Source organism: Coffea arabica, chromosome 9e, assembly GCF_036785885.1.
Source record: "Coffea arabica cultivar ET-39 chromosome 9e, Coffea Arabica ET-39 HiFi, whole genome shotgun sequence".
Lineage (NCBI taxonomy): Eukaryota > Viridiplantae > Streptophyta > Magnoliopsida > Gentianales > Rubiaceae > Coffea > Coffea arabica.
In genome coordinates this window covers 29714539-29734451 of record NC_092327.1, presented here as the reverse complement: position 1 = coordinate 29734451, position 19913 = coordinate 29714539, and the positions used below count along the sequence as shown (strand labels likewise).

At 39.5% G+C, this 19913-nt stretch overlaps 1 protein-coding gene and 1 long non-coding RNA gene across 2 annotated transcripts; both read right to left on the bottom strand.

The window, feature by feature from the left end:
- Nucleotides 1–1507: 1507 nt before the first annotated feature.
- Nucleotides 1508–3526, bottom strand: LOC140014550 (uncharacterized). Its single transcript, XR_011821338.1, has 2 exons — nucleotides 3172–3526; nucleotides 1508–1977 (listed from the first exon to the last, which is right to left on the bottom strand). It is a non-coding gene; the product is annotated as an uncharacterized lncRNA (long non-coding RNA).
- A 13667-nt stretch (nucleotides 3527–17193) lies between these two features.
- LOC113704590 (NAC domain-containing protein 100-like) lies at nucleotides 17194–19360 on the bottom strand. The gene is made up of 3 exons (XM_027226477.1): nucleotides 19222–19360; nucleotides 17954–18219; nucleotides 17194–17307 (listed from the first exon to the last, which is right to left on the bottom strand). Exons 1-3 carry the CDS (start codon nucleotides 19358–19360, stop codon nucleotides 17194–17196), a joined length of 519 nt encoding a protein of 172 aa, XP_027082278.1.
- Between the last annotated feature and the right edge of the window lie 553 nt (nucleotides 19361–19913).

Sequence of the window (19913 nt, the reverse complement as noted above, 5' to 3'; positions counted from 1 at the left end):
GGATTGAGGTTAACACATGCTTAAAAAGTAGAGTTCGAGCACTCATGGATAACCACCGGCCTCGCCAAGCCGTCAACCGCTGTGAGACTTTATCCAGTAAGCCAGTGAACAACCCTTTCACTCGTCTCCCAATAGGCAACCCAAGTAAGTGATTGGCAAATCCTTGGCGGAGAAACCCGTAACTCTCGAGATCACTCTGCGACGTGCAATAGACACTTTCTTGCCCACCAAAAAACAACTCTTAGAAGCGTTTACCATCTGCCCTGAGTTCTTCTGGTATTTATCTAGTACATCCATCACACATGTCAGCGAGCGTGTAGTCCCATTGCAAAATATAATGATGTCATCGGCATAAGCTAGGTGTGTTAACGGGGGGCAACCTTGAGTAACCAGATACGGCGAAAACTGCCGGTTTCCCACTAGGGCGTTCAAACCCCTCGAAAGTACCTCAGCCGCAATGATGAACAGAGCCGGAGATAGCGGATCCCCTTGCCTTAATCCCCGAGATAAGTGGAAAAAGCCACAGGGTTTCCCATTCACCAGTATGGAAAAATGGCAAGAAGAGATCAGCCGCCAGATCATATCTATCCACTGTTCTCCAAACCCAAACCTCCGTATAACTTGTAATAAGAAGCACCAGGAGACCCGATCATAAGTTTTGGCCATATCTAATTTCAATGCCACATTTGCCCCCCTAACCTTCCTACCCAACCCCGAACACATTTCCAGGGCCAGCAGTATATTATCAGATATCTGCCTGCCCTTCACAAATCCACTCTGTTGGGGCGAAATTATCTTAGGCAAAATAGCCTCCAGGCGTAGAGCAAGCAATTTAGAGAAAATTTTATTCACAAAATTACACAAACTAATTGGCCTAAACTCTGAGAAAGAAGACGCACCTGGTACTTTTGGAATCAAAGCCAACAGCATAGCTGTGTACTCCCAGGGTAATTCTGCCTCGCAAAAAAATCCCCGATCGCTCTACACACATCACTCTTCACAACATCCCAACACGTAGTAAAGAAAGAGCCGGTAAACCCATCAGGCCCAGAACAACTGTCTCCATTCATCTGGAATACCACTCTTTGAATCTCGTCTTCAGTAGGTAATTGTTGAAGAGTCTCGTTGTCTTGCTCTGATATCACCAAGGGGATAATGTCTAGGAGGGAATGATCCACTGGAACTTGTGCTTGTTGCGCCAACATTTCAGAGAAGCACTCAATCGCCATGGATTGTATGTGGGACTGCTCGTCTACCCATATGCCATTCATATCCTTTATACAGTGTATATAACTACTCACGCACCGCTGCTTAAACTGGGCATGAAAGAACCTAGTGTTAGCATCCCCTTCTTTGAGCCACCGAACACAAGCTTTTTGATGCCAATATATAACTTCCTGTAGTAGAGCTGCCTTGAGATAACATTGCGCTTAGGTAAGCAGACGTTCACCCTCCTCTGTTGGGTTAGTCTCCAAAGACCTTTCCAGTGAAAGGACCCGTTCTTCCCTTTCCCGGACGCGATCGAAAACATTTCCAAATACCTCCTTATTCCACAGCCGCAACGCATCCTTCGCCGCCTTCAATTTCGAAAGTAAAACCCTAACCGGGCGGCCCTCACAATCCACCTCTCAAGCCTTGCGAACCACATTAATAAACTCCCCATGGGACCTCCACACCTCCAGAAACTGGAAGCTGCGTGGGCCATTGCCGACGGCAAGGGAGCAAGTGACCAGCAACGGAGAGTGATCCGAAGCCACTCTAGGCAAGTGCGTCACTGAAGTGTTAACCTCCAAGTCCAACCACATCTGATTCACTAGAGCTCGATCCAGACGCTTCCATATCCGGGTCCTTCCCTGGCGATTATTGCACCATGTAAACTTGGGGCCAGAGAAGCCCAAATCCGTTAAGGCCGCTTCCTCAGTGAAATTTAAGAACGACTCCGCCTCAACATATCGGAATGGCTAAGAAGAGTTGATTCTAAAGTATTGTTGGAAAAAGTAGAGGATGGCTATCAATCAGCAAGTGATAGATCGGAAAGAGAATGACGTTTACTAATAATAATTCCTGTAAGAGCAAATCTTATATACACTGACAGTGTATACATTATCATAGTTGGATATATGATACGTATGTAAATTTTGGATTTTAAATTCAAATTTGAATTAGGTGTCATGCATCTAATAATGACAGTGTATAATAATAATGAACTTTGATCGAGAATCAACCTTTACACATTGTACAAAAGAGATAATAACATTTAATAAACCAAATCATGTTTGCTGAGTCCTACATAGGTGTAATGCAAGGAGATTTAACAATGTATCTTTTTTTTTTTTAAATTCATTTTGGGAACAAAACAATGAAGTTTAGACCAAAAAAAACATTGTAGCTCATACTGATGTATTTCACCACAAATTCAGTAAATTAATCTTGTCCCCTGTAGTTTCTAAAGCTTCAAATTTGATAGATTTCTCAAACCCATGCCCTCACACTCTTTTAGCCAACAACGCCCCTACTACTGCTGTGCAGCCAGCCTTTCCTCAGGTTTGTAGAGTTGGGTCCTCCGTTTACCCACGATGAAGGAGCCGCCCCCATCAGCCAGGCGGCCACAGATCATGATGCACTCTTCACTGATCGAGCGCTCTTGCGCCAAAGATGAACGGCCAAAAATGATTTGTCGAAACTATGGGATGTAAAAATATATCAATAGGGAAGTATGGGTAGTTCGAGCAGTTGAAGAATCAACCTCGAGCCATCCGTCTACCAGATTGGGAGAGGTAGAGAGAGGGACTGATTTAAGCATATGCAAACCAACTCACTCAATTCACTCATCGAGGAGTGCCTTAGCCAAGAAAAGTCATTATACAGCCCCCATTCTAAAATTCATACTTGCAGAATCTGGATCAAGTCTAATCTAATCACAAGGTCGTTGAACCAAAAAAATTCAAGCCAACATGCATGCTGAAGAACACTAAAAAATAAAAAGAAAAGGAAGAAGAAATTCAAACTTCATCCACGCTGACAAAATTACACGCTTCCAAACAAATTTCGTTAAATCCCCTCAAAATTACGGACATGCAATTGAAGAATCGCAACCAAAATTCCAGATGAAAGGAAAAAACTGAAAATTGAAGTTGCATATCAACCAATTAAAGTTAAGGATAGAATTACCAAATGGGAGTTGATTAGGGCTTGTTACGAAAACATCAGCGGTGGGAATATAGTCGGGCAAATCATCGCGGCCACCCATAATTTTGTTCCTCAGATAAACCATCAAATCTTCATCGGTTGGGTCAAATCTACATCCACAAGGGACTTCAACAGGGGCCCTTTTTCCTCCATTATCGTCATTTCCCCCGGCTGAACCTGCTGATGGTTTCTCCATCTCTGAGGCCAAGAAAATTGTGAAAATGAATGTTTGCTGGGCTTTTCAGTTACAGAGGAAATACGTTGTGGTTATCTGTTTGAACACGACTCGAGAATTGAGGAAACGTTTCTGTACTATCCCATGAAGAAAAAGCCAAGTTGCATGCGTTAAAGCTAGGTGGCTTTGTGAGACAAGTTCTTAATGTTTTGCACTTATGTTGAACTGAAGTTTCACTTTTTTACTTTTACCTTCTTGATGAGAAACTGAGATAATTTCAGACTTCACAGTTCGCATAATTTTGTACCTTGCTTTGCTTTGTACACTTTTTTTTTCTTTTTTTTTAAAGGTGACAAATTTTTTATTATTTTGTATGTTACATTTGTACCACTATCCAAGGTAAAAAAGGGAAGGGATATTATATCTACATCTAGAATTGAACCTAACTGTTCAAGTGTAACTAGGTCCACACATAAACAGGTTGACTCGACTAGGTCTTGATCAAACTCAGGTTAATTTCTGTCCTAGTTTGAACTCAAGTTGATTTCTCTCATTACTCAAGAAACGTCCCTTGTTAGCATCCCTTGTTAGCTGTAAAGAAAATCTTTTGGTTTGTAAGGTTATTTTTTATCTGTGTATAAATCATTGATATTTGCAGCAAATAAAACCCTTGTTAAGTTACCATAAGCTAGCATGAAACTTAGTTGAGAAAATTCTTCAACTAATGTTAATGAAAGGCGGGATACTATCAAATGATTGTGCAATTTAACCTTGGGATATGCAGGAGTCATGATGAAATTAATTGGAGGTTTAGCCGACTTTAAGTTTTAATTTGAAGTTTCCTTCGGGTCACGTATTCAGATTACCCAATTTTGGTTTGCAAGTGTACGTCTATGTCTGTGGGTTCTTTTGTTATTATTTTTTTAATGCTTTTGGCTTCAGGATTCTAAAAATGTCAAAAGCAGCAGATGGCCTCACATGCGTATAAAAGGAGGTGGACATATTTAATGAGGAAATAGATTATTAAGTAGATATGTCGCAATTACATGAGCTTCAAGAAGCCATATAAACTATCTAAATTTAATGATGTTAAGGCTTTAGATTTGGAGGTTCTTGATATATTAATTAAGTGATGGATTCTCACCGCACATAAACATCTAGCCAAACATGATAAATGCGTCAATCGGATATGAAATATTTGTGATCAATATATCATAGTACTTAAGATACAGTAAATAATTTTTAAGTTTTTATCTATGTTGTAATATACTTTTAATTTCTTTTGCATTTCTTCCCTCATTTTACCTTTTTTTGGTTTTTTTCTTCTTGTTCTCTTTTTTGGTGGGCAGGGTCTATCTTTTTAGTTTTATGTAAGAGCCCGTGTTTTGAAAACCAGACCGGACCGGCCGGTTCGACTGGTTGAACAGCGAACCAGCCATGACACAGGTCCAGTTCTATGTTAGAGTTGACTTTGTCAGAAAACCGGTCAAAACCGGTCAACCCGTGAAAAACAGCAGAAATCGGATTGAACCGGTGGTTTTCAGTTTTCAAATTTCCTTTTTTTTTTAAAAAATTTTGCAAAATGCAGCTATTAAGATTCGAACTCAAAACCTTTGTAGCAGAAGACCAATGTAGTAGCCATTGTACCATCATATCTTATTAGCTTTTTTTGATAACTTATTTATATAAAACAAACACCCATATTTCTTTTTTTTCATTTTTTTACAAAATCTCATCCTCTGATGACTCTTTCTTTTTAATCTTCAACTCTCTCTCTCTCTCGCTCTCTCTCCTCTTTTTTTTTGTCACTCCCTTTTTAATCAAACCTCTTTAGTTTTAATTTATTGATATTTTCTTTCATCTTTTAATTTTGTTTTTGTCCATTAAATTGAAAAAAGTTAAAAAAGAATTATTTTTCTTTAACCCAAATTATTTAATGCCACAACCACTCACTTTTATCTTATTTTTTGTTTCTTATCAAGTTTGCATTTCTATTTTCGATTCTCTTGACTTCTTTCAAACTCCAAATTTTCTTTTTTAAATTGCAATCTCTAAATCTCAAAAACGTAAATTAAAATTTAAGTTCACAATATCTAAATTCTCATAGATGTGAATTTTGTATAATTTCAAAATATTGTGATATTTTTGGGTTGGATTTAAGCTTTTTTTGGTAGATATAATTGAAATTGAAATGAAATTTATTTGTTTCAATTTATAATTTTAAAAATTTATTTTTGAAAATCCAAGTTATTCAAAAATAGTAAACTTTTCATCAAATAAAGTTTTAAATTAGTCCATTGCATGTCTTATTTTGTGCATATATATATTTATATAAATTATTTTTTAAAAAATTCATTGAACCGGAGTTGAACCGGTCCGACCGGTTGAATCTCGACCCTTTCACTTCACCGGTTCAATTAACGGTCCGGATTTTAAAACATTGGTAAGAGCTGGTAGCCAAAAAGAGTTGGCAAAGATTGTTCTAATTATTTTCATGTAAATGTGTAATGTAACTTTTGATGTGTGCATGGACCTCAGCCCATGTAATGACCCAGTTCGGGTTCCATTAGGCTCGGTCACACGTGCACAGGCCAAACTCTTCAAAGAATCCCTCCAAGGCCTTGTTCGTATTGTCCAAGACCAACATGGAGTCCATAGAGATATTGAAGGCTTGGAAGGAGACAACCAAATCATCTACACCATGATCCAAGCCCATGAAGAGTCAAATGGGCCCCCAAGAGAGTTGGCCGAGTAGGGCTTTAAGCCTTAGAATTTACTTAGAGTTAGTTTAGTCGCTTTAGTAGAGCATGGGCCGGCCCATCTTGACACCAAGATGGCCGACTGCTTCCCTTAGGGTTTCTAGGGTTTTTAGTAACCTTTAGCCTATAAAAAGGCTAGCTTTGTAAGGTTCTAAACACAAGTTTTATGAATAAAGTTCTTAGTATTTTCGCTTTCTTCTTAAGAGAGAATTCGAGCCTTTAACTTGCTTTGGCAAGGGTTCTTGAGCAATCTTACGTCCTGTCCTTGATTGTTCAACCGACCTATTCTCCTAGAGTATTCACCTTCATCGGAGTGTCGTTCTACCGCCTTTAATCAAAAAGTGTCGTCCGTTTGATTCTAGGTTCCGGAAACCAAGCGTTGGACAACCTCGCTAGATCCTTGGGCAAACGTGCTACGTGTCTCGAAACAAGTTGATCAAGGAACGTATTAGTTGGCTTCAGAGCTTTGGTGGAGGTATCTTCCGTTATATCCGTAGCTTTGTCTTAGTTTTTAGTTGATTCCGCTGCCTTGTTTCAAAAAATTCTGTTCGTCTAGTTATATCCTTTGTTGCGTCGTTTGTCAAAAAAAAAAATCAGTCCGCAATTTTTCTTGTGTCTTGTTGCGTCAATTTAGTCGTGACTTTGTTGTTCAATTCTGCCCGTATTCTTTGTGTGTTGCTGTCCGAAGTATTCTGTCCGTGTAGTTCCTTGTGTAACAAAAAAAAAAAAAGGAGAAAACCACGCGTGCGGCAGCTAGGGTTTCACCCTTGTTGCGAACGTTGAGTTGCAATCTGTCCGCGGGTTTTGTGAGCATTGGTGGCATGCAAAATTCTGTCTTGAACCTACCCAAACCTGTCTTGCTCACGTAGTGTCCCTTGGGCAGCAAGAAAGTCGAAAACTGGAGGCGGCTAGGGTTTCCTTGCGCGCTAGGGTTTTTGTTGTTTCCTTCCAAATCTGTCCAAATCCGTTGTGGGCCGTCCAAGCTATTAATTTTCTAACCTGAATTTTTGGTTAATACTTGTTGGGGTGGGAATCTTGAAGAGAACCTACCAGATTTGTAGAGTTTCTTGAAGATCTTGGTTACCACCTAGAAGTTCTTGAAATTCTTGGAAGTATCTTGCAAGATCTTGGAGTTTTCGGCTATTCGATTGTGTGAGTTGAGGGGCTGCATTATTTCTGGAATTTTTACTACTTCGGCCGGGTATTTGTGTTGTTGGTTAAGTCAAAAAAAAAAAAAAACAGAATCGAAAAAAGAAAAGAAGAAAGCAATTTGGGTGGAACAAAGGCCGGACAAGAAGAAAGGAAGAACTTGAGTTTTTTTTTATTGCCAAGACAACAACCATTACATTTTGTTTCTAAGCCAACCAGAAAATTCGAACAAACAAAAGAAAGAAACTCAAAAGTTTTGGCCTACCTCTTCTTGACATTCTTGATCACCTTGAGTCTTGATCACTTGAACCACCCTTTGAGGTTCTTGAAAGTCTTGACCATCTTGTTTCTTGAAAACTTGCACCTCTCTTCGAATAAAAAGTTTCTTGTATGTTCTTGCATCCATACGGGGCTTTCTTGGTTTAGGACTAAACTTCGCGGGAGTTTCTTGAGCAGCCTGTTGGGGGGATCCTTGAGTGACATTGCTCACATTATCTTGGGAGGCCATTGTCTTGAAACAAGAACCAAGGCTGCCTTGCCTTGCAAAGAGAGGGGGGGAGCCGAGTTGTTTTGTTCTTTGAAGTGTGAAGGGGCCGAGTTTCTTGGAGTGTCTTGGAGAAAGTTACGGCTATGAGAGAGAGAGTTTTATAAGGGAGTAGCCGACTTGGGGAAGGGTTTTTTTTTAAGGAGGAAAATTCTGGAAACTTTCGATTGAGGGAGGAAAGAAACCAAATCTGTTTTGGAGAGGAATTTGGAGGTTTCAAAAGTTGTTCAAAAGAAGGGTTTTTCTAAGAAGTTTCCAAACCCAACTTGTTTTCCAAAATTCATTTAGGAGATTAAGTACAACACTTGGATAACTCTTTGTCCCACTTGGACACTCTCCTATAATAACTCCTTGGTTTTAGGAAACCACCCCTACTTTCACTCCTACGTTTTAGGAACCTCTCCTACATCTTAGGAAATCTAGGGTTTCCTTCCTTAGCGTTATTTCCAAATTTGCCCGCCACCCATAACCTTTCAAATCTCGTCCATTCCTTCTCAAAATCTCACCCAATTGTGTCATACACTCTTGCTTACTCTTGTGGGAAAACGTTGGTGACGATTATTGGACTCGAGCAATATTTCTCAACTACCTAATCCAACAGATAAAGGTATTTGGTAAGTCTAGTAGAGCGTTTTGAGTGCCATACACGAGCGTGAGTGATACACTAAGGGAGTGAAGTGAGGATATATTTGTACTATTCCTTCTTGTTACTAACCTTTTGCAGGGCATCAAGAGAGACATGGAGCAACAACAACCACCCACTGACTACTCCTTGATGTTCACAGCCATGAAGAACAAGCTCAGGCGAGTTAGTGAGCAACAAATGGAGGAATTGCACACTCGTTTTGATGATCTGTCCAAAAGTCTCACACGAGGCTCTCGTTCTCGATCTCACAACTGGAGTAACCGTGACACCAGGGATGCCAATGGTGAAAGCTACTCAGGTAGTGAGGAAGATGAACATGCCGAGAGGCCTAAGAGGGACACGTCTAAGAACGAACTCAAGAGGCTTAAGATTCAAGTCCTCGTGTTCAAAGGCAAGAGTGATCCTGAGGCTTATTTGGAATGGGAAGGCCGTATCGAGATGGTCTTCGACTGTTATGACTATAGTGAGGAACAAAAGGTAAAGGTTGCCACCGATGAGTTCATCGACTACGCCCTAATTTGGTGGGACCAAGTAAGGACCCATAGAAGGAGAATGGGAGAACCACGCGTCCGAACTTGGCGAGAACTCAAGGCATTGATGCGTAAGAGATTCGTTCCAAACTACTACAATCGAGATCTCCACTCCAAACTGCAAACCCTCACTCAAGGCAACATGAGTGCAGAGGACTATTACAAGGAGATCGAAATGGCCATGATGAGGGCAAACATTCAAGAGGATGGTGAAGCGACCATGGCCAGGTTTCTTAGAGGTCTCAATCCTGACTTTCAGGAAGCCTTGGAGCTCCAACATTATGTGGACATCCTTGACCTCCTTGAACTTGCCATCAAGGCCGAGAGGGGAAAGAAATTAAGGCGTGGGGCCCGTACCTACCAAACTTCCAACTCGCCTTCCTGGAAGGGAAACCTCCCACGGCAAGCAACCCACGAAGTTGGAAATTCGGCTACACCAACTTCCTCTAGCCTGATTCAAGGTAATGCCTCTGCCCGTAATACCAATTTTACCCCTAACAAAGCTCTTGATGCATCCAGGTCTACCTCTAAGGTACCACATGAGACTCCTAAGACTAGGAGTAGGGACATCAAGTGTTTTAAATGCCAAGGGTTTGGCCATATCCAGTCTCAATGTCCAAACCAATGGGTCATGTTAATTACTCACAATGGCGAGATCGTGTCCGATGACGACGAATGTGAGGAGGTGCCCGAATTAGTCAACGATGACTGCCTGGAGGATGATCTAGCTGCGGATGCTTGCTCGCCTACCCAAGGGGAAGTAGGTTGCTTGATGGCACGACGAGTGCTAACCGCCCGAGTCAAGGAGGATGAACAACTACAAAGAGAGAACCTATTCTACACTCGTTGTAAGATCGGTGACAAAGTGTGTAGCCTCATCGTCGATGGTGGGAGTTGTACGAATGTGGCGAGCTTGCTGATGGTTGAGAGTCTAGGGCTCCCAACTACCTGACATCCACATCCTTACCGCCTCCAATGGCTGAGTGAGGATGGCGAGGTACGTGTCTTCAAACAGGTACGCGTTCCCTTCTCAATTGGTAGTTACACTGATGAAGTTGTATGTGACGTCGTGCCTATGCATGCTACACATGTCATCTTGGAGAGACCATGGCAATTTGACAAAGACGTCACATTCAATGGAAGGGCAAATACGTACGCACTTTTGCATGAAGGCAAGCGTAAGGTCCTCACACCACTCACACCTGCACAAGTTTATGAGGACCAACTAAAATTGCAAAGGGAGTGTGACATACACCGTCAAAAGCGAAAGCAAAAGACGGCCGACCCTGGCAAGAGCTCCACTTCTACAAGTGAGCCATCGACCAAGGGTCAAGTGAGCACACCTAGTGTTACGCATGCCAAATCCCCCACTACACCTTCCACTAGGAAGCAAAACATGATCATTAAGGCTAAGGACGTTAGAAAAGTTGTGAATTCTGACCAGCCTGTGCTTCTCATGATTTGCAAACATGTGCTCTTAGATGTTGCTGAATTCGATAAGGCATTGCCTTCGAGTATGGTTGCTCTTTTACAGGAATTCGAGGATGTATTCCCTGACGAGGTCCCTGACGGCTTACCACCCATTCGAGGGATTAAACATCAAATAGACCTGATTCCTGGAGCACCCCTACCCAACAAACCAGCTTACCGCATGGGTCTTAAGGAGAAAAAGGAGCTTCAAAGGCAAGTTGATGGCCTCTTAGGTAAGGGTTGGGTAAAAGAGAGTTTAACTCCTTGTGCTGTGCCTGTGGTACTTGTCCCCAGAAAGGATGGTACTTGGCGCATGTTCACTGACTGTAGGGTTGTAAATGCTATCACTGTCAAATACCGTCATCACATTTCTAGACTTGATGATATGCTTGATGAACTCGATGGTGCTATCATTTTCACCAAAATTGATTTAAGGAGTGGCTATCATCAAATTAGGATGAAAGAAGGCGATGAGTGGAAAACTGCCTTCAAAACCAAACATGGTCTCTATGAGTGGCTAGTCATGCCTTTTGGATTGACTAATGCCCCTAGCACCTTCATGCGACTAATGAACCATGTTTTGAGAAATTTTATTGGCAAATTTGTCATTGTTTACTTTGATGACATTCTGATATACAGCCGCAGTGAACTTGAGCATTTGGAGCATGTGAGACTAGTTCTTGAGACACTTCGATAGGCGCGTCTATACGCTAACCTTAAGAAGTGCACCTTTTGTACTAATGAGCTTGTGTTTTTGGGCTATGTAGTAAGTTCGCAGGGCATCAAAGTGGACGAGTCCAAGATTGAGGCCATCAAGCAATGGCCAACTCCTACATCCGTCCCTGAGGTGTGCAGCTTTCTTGGGTTGGCAGGCTTCTATTGGGGTTTTGTCAAAGACTTTAGCACCGTTGCCGCCCCATTGACCGCCGTGACCAAGAAGAATGACAAATTCCATTGGGGGGAAGTCCAAGAACAAGCATTTCTTTCCCTCAAAAGCAAACTCACACACGCACCTGTTTTAGCATTACCCAACTTCAACAAAACTTTTGAAATCGAATGTGATGCTTCTGGTGTAGGTATTGGCGCCGTCCTCATGCAAGACAAAAGGCCTTGTGGCTTCTTTAGCGAGAAACTGGGAGGAGCTGCCGTCAACTATCCCACGTACGACAAGGAGTTGTACGCACTGGTGAGAGCCTTGGAGACCTGGCAACATTATCTCCGCCCTCGGGAGTTCGTGATACACACCGATCACGAGTCATTGAAGTATCTCAAAGGGCAACCTAAGTTAAGTAAGAGACATGCCAAATGGGTAAGCTTCATTGATACCTTCTCCTATGTCATTAAGTACAAAACTGGCAAAACAAATGTGGTAGCTGATGTTTTATCTCGTAGACATTCTTTGCTAGCTGTTCTTGATGCCAAGTTGTTAGGGTTTGAGATGATCAAAGAGATATATACCCATGACCATGACTTTGGAGAAATCTATGCATCTTGCATAAAAAGTCCACATGGAAAGTATTTCTTGCACAATGGATTTTTATTTTATGTGGATAAATTGTGTGTCCCTAACTCTTCCATTCGTGATCTTTTGGTTAGAGAGGCACACAGTGGTGGTCTCATGGGACACTTTGGCATTGTTAAGACTCTAGCCATGTTACAAGAGCACTTTTACTGGCCGCACATGCGTAGGGATGTTGAACGCATGGTTGGTAGATGTGTCACTTGTCATAGGGCAAAGTCTAAAACAAATCCAAATGGCCTGTATACCCCATTGCCTATTCCTCACTTTCCTTGGGTAGACTTGTCTATGGACTTTGTCTTAGGCCTACCTAGGTCACCAAGGGGTCATGATTCCATCTTTGTCGTAGTTGATAGATTCTCTAAGATGACACATTTTATTCCCTGTCACAAAACTGACGATGCATCTCATATTGCTACTTTGTTCTTCAAAGAAATTGTCCGTCTGCATGGCATGCCTAAAACCATTGTTAGTGATAGAGATGTAAAGTTCTTGAGTTATTTCTGGAAGACTTTGTGGTCTAAGCTGGGCACTAGGCTGTTATTCTCCACCACCAGTCATCCACAAAGCGATGGACAAACTGAAGTTGTCAATCGCACACTTGGTACTCTACTTCGGGTTTCGATTAAAAAGAATCTTAAAACTTGGGAAGAGTGTTTGCCTCATGTTGAATTTGCCTACAATCGAACTGTTCATAGTGCAACACACTACTCACCTTTTGAGGTTGTCTATGGCTTTAACCCTTTGACCCCCCTGGATTTGGTACCCTTACCTTCCTTTGAGCACACAAGCTTAGATGGGAAAAAGAAAGTTGATTTTATGCGCAGATTACATGAAGCCGTTAGGGCAAACATTGAGAGGCATACTCAGCAATACATCCAGCAAGCCAACAAGCACCGTCGTAAGATGATTTTTGAGCCTGGGGACTGGGTTTGGCTTCACTTGAGGAAGGAGAGATTTCCCAAGCAGCGACAAAGCAAGTTATTCCCAAGGGGAGATGGACCCTTTCGAGTGCTCCAACGAGTTAATGACAACGCTTACAAACTGGAGCTACCTGGGGAGTATAATGTTAGCACGACCTTCAATGTTGTGGATTTGAGCCCGTTTCTTGACGAGGAGGACCCAGATTTGTGGGCAAATCCTTCTCAAGAGGAGGGGACTGATGTGTGCATGGACCTCAGCCCATGTAATGACCCAGTCCGGGTTCCATTAGGCCCGGTCACACTTGCACGGGCCAAGCTCTTCAAAGAATCCCTCCAAGGCCTTGTTCGTATTGTCCAAGACCAACATAGAGTCCATAGAGATATTGAAGGCTTGGAAGGAGACAACCAAATCATCTATACCATGATCCAAGCCCATGAAGAGTCAAGTGGGCCCCCAAGAGAGTTGGCCGAGTAGGGCTTTAAGCCTTAGAATTTACTTAGAGTTAGTTTAGTCGCTTTAGTAGAGCATGGGCCGGCCCATCTTGACACCAAGATGGCCGACTGCTTCCCTTAGGGTTTCTAGGGTTTTTAGTAACCTTTAGCCTATAAAAAGGCTAGCTTTATAAGGTTCTAAACACAAGTTTTATGAATAAAGTTCTTAGTATTTTCGCTTTCCCTTTAACTTGCTTTGGCAAGGGTTCTTGAGCAATCTTGCGTCCTGTCCTTGATTGTTCAACCGACCTATTCCCCTGGAGTATTCACCTTCATCGGAGTGTCGTTCTACCGCCTTTAATCAAAAAGTGTCGTCCGTTTGATTCTAGGTTCCGGAAACCAAGCGTTGGACAACCTCGCTAGATCCTTGGACAAACGTGCTACGTGTCTCGAAACAAGTTGATCAAGGAACGTATCAACTTTGTTCCTATAAATATGACAAAAAAGAAACGATATCGGTGCAACAACATGTAACAACATTTTTTTTTCTAAAGAAGATGTCATGACTTTGAATTGGAGATCGAGGTAAAAAGTAAATTTGTATGGTTTGCTATCAATTATGAGTTGACTACTAAAGCACGTGGTCAAACATTATATTTCTTTCATATACTGTGGTTTGAAGTTCCAAAATTGTATGATGAATTTGAGCTGGCTCTGATAAAGTCCAAGCTTAATTTGGTCAATGAGTTCTAGTTTTTAGTTTATATTTCGCTATAGCCTCAAAATATCTTTTTATTTTTCCCATTGCACTAAGATTGTCTTAAGGCTGTATACCATACTCAAATAACTAAACGCAGGCGGTGTTACATTTTGGCGAGTACTCGAAGTTTTGGACTTAATTCAACTAAATGCATATCAACCAGTTAAAAGTTAAGGATAGCATTACCAAAGGCTGTATACCATACTGATGGTTTCTCCATTTATGAGGCCAAGAAAATGGTGAAAATGAATGCTCGCTGGGCATTTCTGTTACAGTGGAAATAGGTTGTGGTTGTCTGTTTGTACACGACTTGAGAATTAAGGAAACGTTTTTGTACTATCCCATGAAGAAAAAGCCAAGTTGCATGCGTTAAAGCTAGGTGGCTTTGTGAGACAAGTTCTTGATGTTTTGTACTTAGTTGAACTGAATCTTCACTTTGTTTCTTTTAGCTTCTTGGTGGGAATCTGAGATAATTTCTGACTTCACCGTTCGCATAATCTAGTACCTTGCTTGCTTTGTACACCTTTTTTTTTTCCTCCAAAGGTGACAAATTTATTATTATTTTGTATGTTATATTTGTACCACTATCCAAGGTAAAAAATGGGAAGGGAAGTTGTATCTATATCTAGAATTGAACCAAATTGTTGAAATGTAACAAAGTCGCGACACATGAACAACTTGACTCGACTAGGGCTTGGCCAAACTCAAGTTCTTTTCTGCCTTAGTCCGAACTCAAGTTGATTTCTCTTGCAACTCAAGAAACATTCCTTGTTAGCTGTACTTGGTGAAAATCTTTTGATTTGTAAGTTATTTTTTTCCCGTGTATAAATCATTGATACTTGAAACAAATAAAACCCTTGTTAAGTACCATAAGCTAGCACGAAACTTAGTAGAGAAAATTCTTCAACTAATGTTAATGAAAGGCGGGATCCTGTCAGATGATTGTGCAATTTAACCTTGCGATATGCAGGATCATGATGAAATAAATTCAAGGATTAGCCGACTTCAAGTTTTAATTTGAAGTTTCCTTCAGGCCACGGATTCAGATTACCCAATTTTGTTTTGCGTGTCTATGTCTATGTGGGTGTGTTTCTTTTATATATATATAATGTTTTTAGGTTTAGGATTCTAAGTATATCAAGAGCAGCAGCAGCACAACCTCGCATGCGTTGAAAATGAGGTGCATATTTGTAATGGGGAAACAGATTATTAAGTAGATATGTTTCAGTTACACAATATTTAAGAAGCCATATAAACTACCTAAATACTAAATTTAATGATGTTAAGCCTTCAGATTTGGAGGTTCTTGATTTATTAATTAACTTTTCCTATAAAGACAACAAAAAAGAAACAATGTCGATGCAAAGTACAAGATGTGACGACATTTTTTTTGAGTAAATTTTATATATATTGACAATATATATACTATTATGATTGGATGCACGACACATATACAAAATTTAGATTTCAAATTCAAATTCAAATTATGTGTCATGCATCTAATGGTAAAAATATATACAATGTCAGTGTATAGAAGATTAATCTTTTTTTTTTAACAAAGATGTCATGACTTTAAATTGGAGCTCGAGGTTAAAAGAAAATTTGTGAGCCTTGCTATCAATTATGTGTTGACTACTAGAGTACGTGGTTAAACATCATATTTCTTTCATAAACCGTGGGTTGAAGTACCAAAGATGTATGATGAATTTGAGCTGGCTCTAATAAAGTTGAAGCTCAATTTGGTTAATTAGTTCTAGTTTTTAGTTTACATTTTATATTTGGCTATAGCCTCAAAGGATCTCTTTATTCGTCCAATTGCACGCAGATTGTCTCAAGGTTATATACCATACTCAAATAACTAAATGCACACGGTGTTGCATTTTGGTAAGTACTTGAGGTTTTGGACTTAATTCAACTTCAACCGAATCTTTAAGCAGTTTTGTATCCATCTTCTAGTGGGTAAATGGAAATAAATGTCAATTACTAGCTTTTTCTTTTTCTCTATATATTTAATATTCAGCCCAAAACAATTCTTTTTAGAATTAGTCTTTACACGTTGTTAATTTTAAATGCATGACAACTAATTATAATTTGGACTTGAAATTCAAATATTGCATATATAACATGTATCCATTCCTACCAATGAAAAATGAGTACAAATTATTTGTTTCAAATAAGTATAAATTATTAAGTGAAAACTGAGCAAGTGATCTGTCAATGACTAACATGCGTTACAAGCCTAATGCACGTCTTACTACATATGCAATACAATCTCAAGCGAATTTTGTAGACCATCAAAATCCGGATCCAAGATATGAATGCCTACATTCACTAATAAGAATATGTGCATTTGCTGGTCCTCTGAACCTTTGTAAGATCTTTCTTTGGTTATCAACAAAGTGTTCAATTAAAAAAAAAAAGAAGACTAGGTGCATTTTTCCACCAAAAAAAGAAAAGAAATTGTGAACCTTATATTTCAGTGTTGAATTTTATATGTGGTTTTTTCTTTGCCATTCGTCTATCTCAAACATAATTTATTGGAGTTCTTGTGCCCTTTTCCTCATTAAAAATTTTTGAGAAAATAAATCTATAATTTTATCATTTTAAGAAACTTAGTAATTTTCCATGATATTGTTATTTAACCATTCTTAAGATGTAGTTATTCCTTTCTACAATAAGAAAAGAAGTGATTACTCAAAATGTTGTTGAAAATAAAAGTGTTCTTTATCTAGAAATTTTTGAAAAGCTCAATTTTTATTTTTACCTAACCAACAAATTTCTCTATACAGTTTAGTTGTTGTATAATTTCATACCAAGGCTATGCAATATTCGTTTTACAGATGGGATTTAAATTTCTCATTTTCTGTTCATCAATCATACTTTTGATAAGAATTCTATAGATAATCTTAGAAGCTTAAAGGCTTGGGCCATCACAAACACTTTAGACATAAAAAACAAAAAAGTAATGTATATACGGTTCTTTGCTCTTGTATTTTGAGTTCCAAGTGGGGGTTTTAGATTAGGATCGTTTAACCAAATATTACTCTTTTAAAGTACCTCACAATCGCTTTAGTTCTATCAGATTTGGTCTAGATTATCACCCATGAAAGCCAAATCCGTAATCATCAAATCCCCGGAAGTCACCCCTTAAATTTGGCTTATAAAGGCGTGATGCATATATAGTACTAATCCCGGCCTTCTTGTAAATCTTCTGACGGCATTGTTAAACTTTTACAATTGGCTAGAATCATGCCATTAAGATTGGCACTTCATTCAATTTAAGGAAAGCTTGGGACTTGTTGATGGACCTAATGTTGAATGTTTGGATTTGGAAATAAAATGGGAACCAAGATGACAAGTGTTGATTTTGGTACCAAAAGAGTCAAAAAATCCGAAACAACAATGAAGAAATATGTTGAAAACAACCAGAAGACATATCCAAAATACATTTTGATGTACAAGATAAGCAAGATAATCATAAAAGTTAATATAAACAACTCAAAATCTATACATTGCATGAATGTTTGGAATCTAAGGAATTTGATTCTACAAAGCTTGAATTTCATCACTTTTTCCTACAAATTTGATGTTTCGATTACAAATTCTGATTATCTGATCGCTTAAAAGTTCATTAGTTCTTTCTCTTTCTCTTTCGACGATTCGATTGGACAACGGCATCCTTACGGAATACCATGCAGACTACAACACTTGATATTTGTACAAACAAAGACACTTTCTTTTTAGAACTTAATTACAAGTTTAATTAATGTAAGCTTGAGATAACAAAATGGTAATGTACATATTCACGGCAATCTTAACATGTAAATGGTTTTTTACAGAAGAAGAAAATCGATTACCTTATATTCAACATTATTGCCAATAGCATTTGCTACATACACGTCTGGATTTTGCCTGAATTGGTGTATGCACCAATTGGTTCTTTTTCCAGGATGTTCTGTTCCACGACAATAGATGAGTTCTTTCTTGTAACCATCTACTTGACCTCCAATGTAGATAGCTTTTTCAGATGTAGGGGTCCAATAACCATCTCCAGAGAACACATAGTCATTTGGCTCTACGGTGTAAAAAAACCATTTCTTTCCAGTGCTATACTCGCAGCTATCTACAATTTATCAAAAAAGCTTTGGAAATGATTAACAGCTAAATACATTAACTCGAAATGACAATTAATATAATTTTCACGAACACGATCTATTGGACGCAAAACTAATAACCAGGTAGATATGTGAAATGTCTAATCATCAAAATAACCGACAGATGGTGATGAAAATTAGAAATCTAACAAAGATGGCAAAGCGAGTCCTTAAGAAATTAAATGACAGATGTTACCCGTCCTTAAGAAAAGAAGATAGAACTTGCATAGGAAGTGCTCAGACCCAAGCCCGCACACTCTTTCGGCCAACAATGCCCCTATTACTGCTGTGCTGCCTTTCCTCCGGTTTGTAGAGTTGGGTTTTCCATTTACCCACACTGGGGTCCGTACTCTTCACTGATCGAGCACTCTTGCATCGAAGATGAACGGAGCTAACCGATTTGTCGAAACTGTGGGATGCAAAAATATATCGGCAGGGGAGTAAGAGCAGCTTGAGCAGTTGAAGAATCAACCTCAAATCATCCATCTACTAGATTGGGAAGAGGTAGATAGAGGGACTGCTTTAAGCACATGCAAACCAACTCACTCAATTCACTCATCGAGGAGTGCCTCAGCCAAGAAAAGTAATTTTACGGCCCCCATTCTAAAATTCATCAGAATCCAGAATCAAGTCTAATCCGATCACAAGGTAGAACCAAAAAAATTTCACAAAATTAATCGTTCTGATAACTTAAACCAACATGCATGCTGGAAAAACACCAAAAGAGGAGGAATAAGAAATTGAAACTTCATCCACGCTGACAAAATTTGAAACTTCATCCGTCAAAATTACGGACATGCAATTGAAGAATCGCGACCAAAATCTTAGATGAGAGGAAAAAACTGAAAATTGAAGCTGCATTTCAACCAATTAAAGTTAAGGATAGCATTACCAAAGGGTAGTTGATCAGGGCTTGTTCCAAAAACATCAGCAGTGGGAATATAGTCAGGCAAATCATCGCGACCACGTACCCAGAATTTTGTTCATCAGATAAAACATCAATTCTTCATCACTGGGATCAAATTTACATCCAACAGGGACTTCAATACGGGTTCTTTTTCCTCCACTATCGTCATTTCCACGGGCTGAAGCTGCTGATGGTTTCTCCATTTCTGTGGCCCAGAAAATACTGAAAATGAATGGTCGCTGGGTTTTTCAGTTACAGAGGAAATTGGTTGTGGTTATCTGTTTGTACACGACTTGAGAATTGAGAAAACACGTTTTTGTACTATCCCATGAAGAAAACGCCAAGCATACGTTAAAGTTCAGTGGCTTTGTGAGATAAGTTCTTGATGTTTTGCACTTATATACGTTGAACAGAATCTTCACTTTGTTACGTTTACCTTCTTGGTGAGAATCTGAGATAAGTTCAGACTCACAGTTCGCATAATTTTGTACCTTGCTTTGCTTTGTACACCTTTTATTTTTTTTTTAAGGTGACAAAATTTTGATTATTTTGTATGTTACTTTTGTACCACTATCCATGATAAAGGGAGGGGAGGGGGGGGAGGGATATTGTATCATCATCTAGAATTGAACCAAAAGCTTGACTCGACCAGGGCTTGGTCAAATTCAAGTTAATTTCTGTCTTATTCTAAACTCAAGTTTATTTCTCTCGTTACTCAAGAAACGTCCTTTGTTAGCATCCTTTGTTAGCTGTACT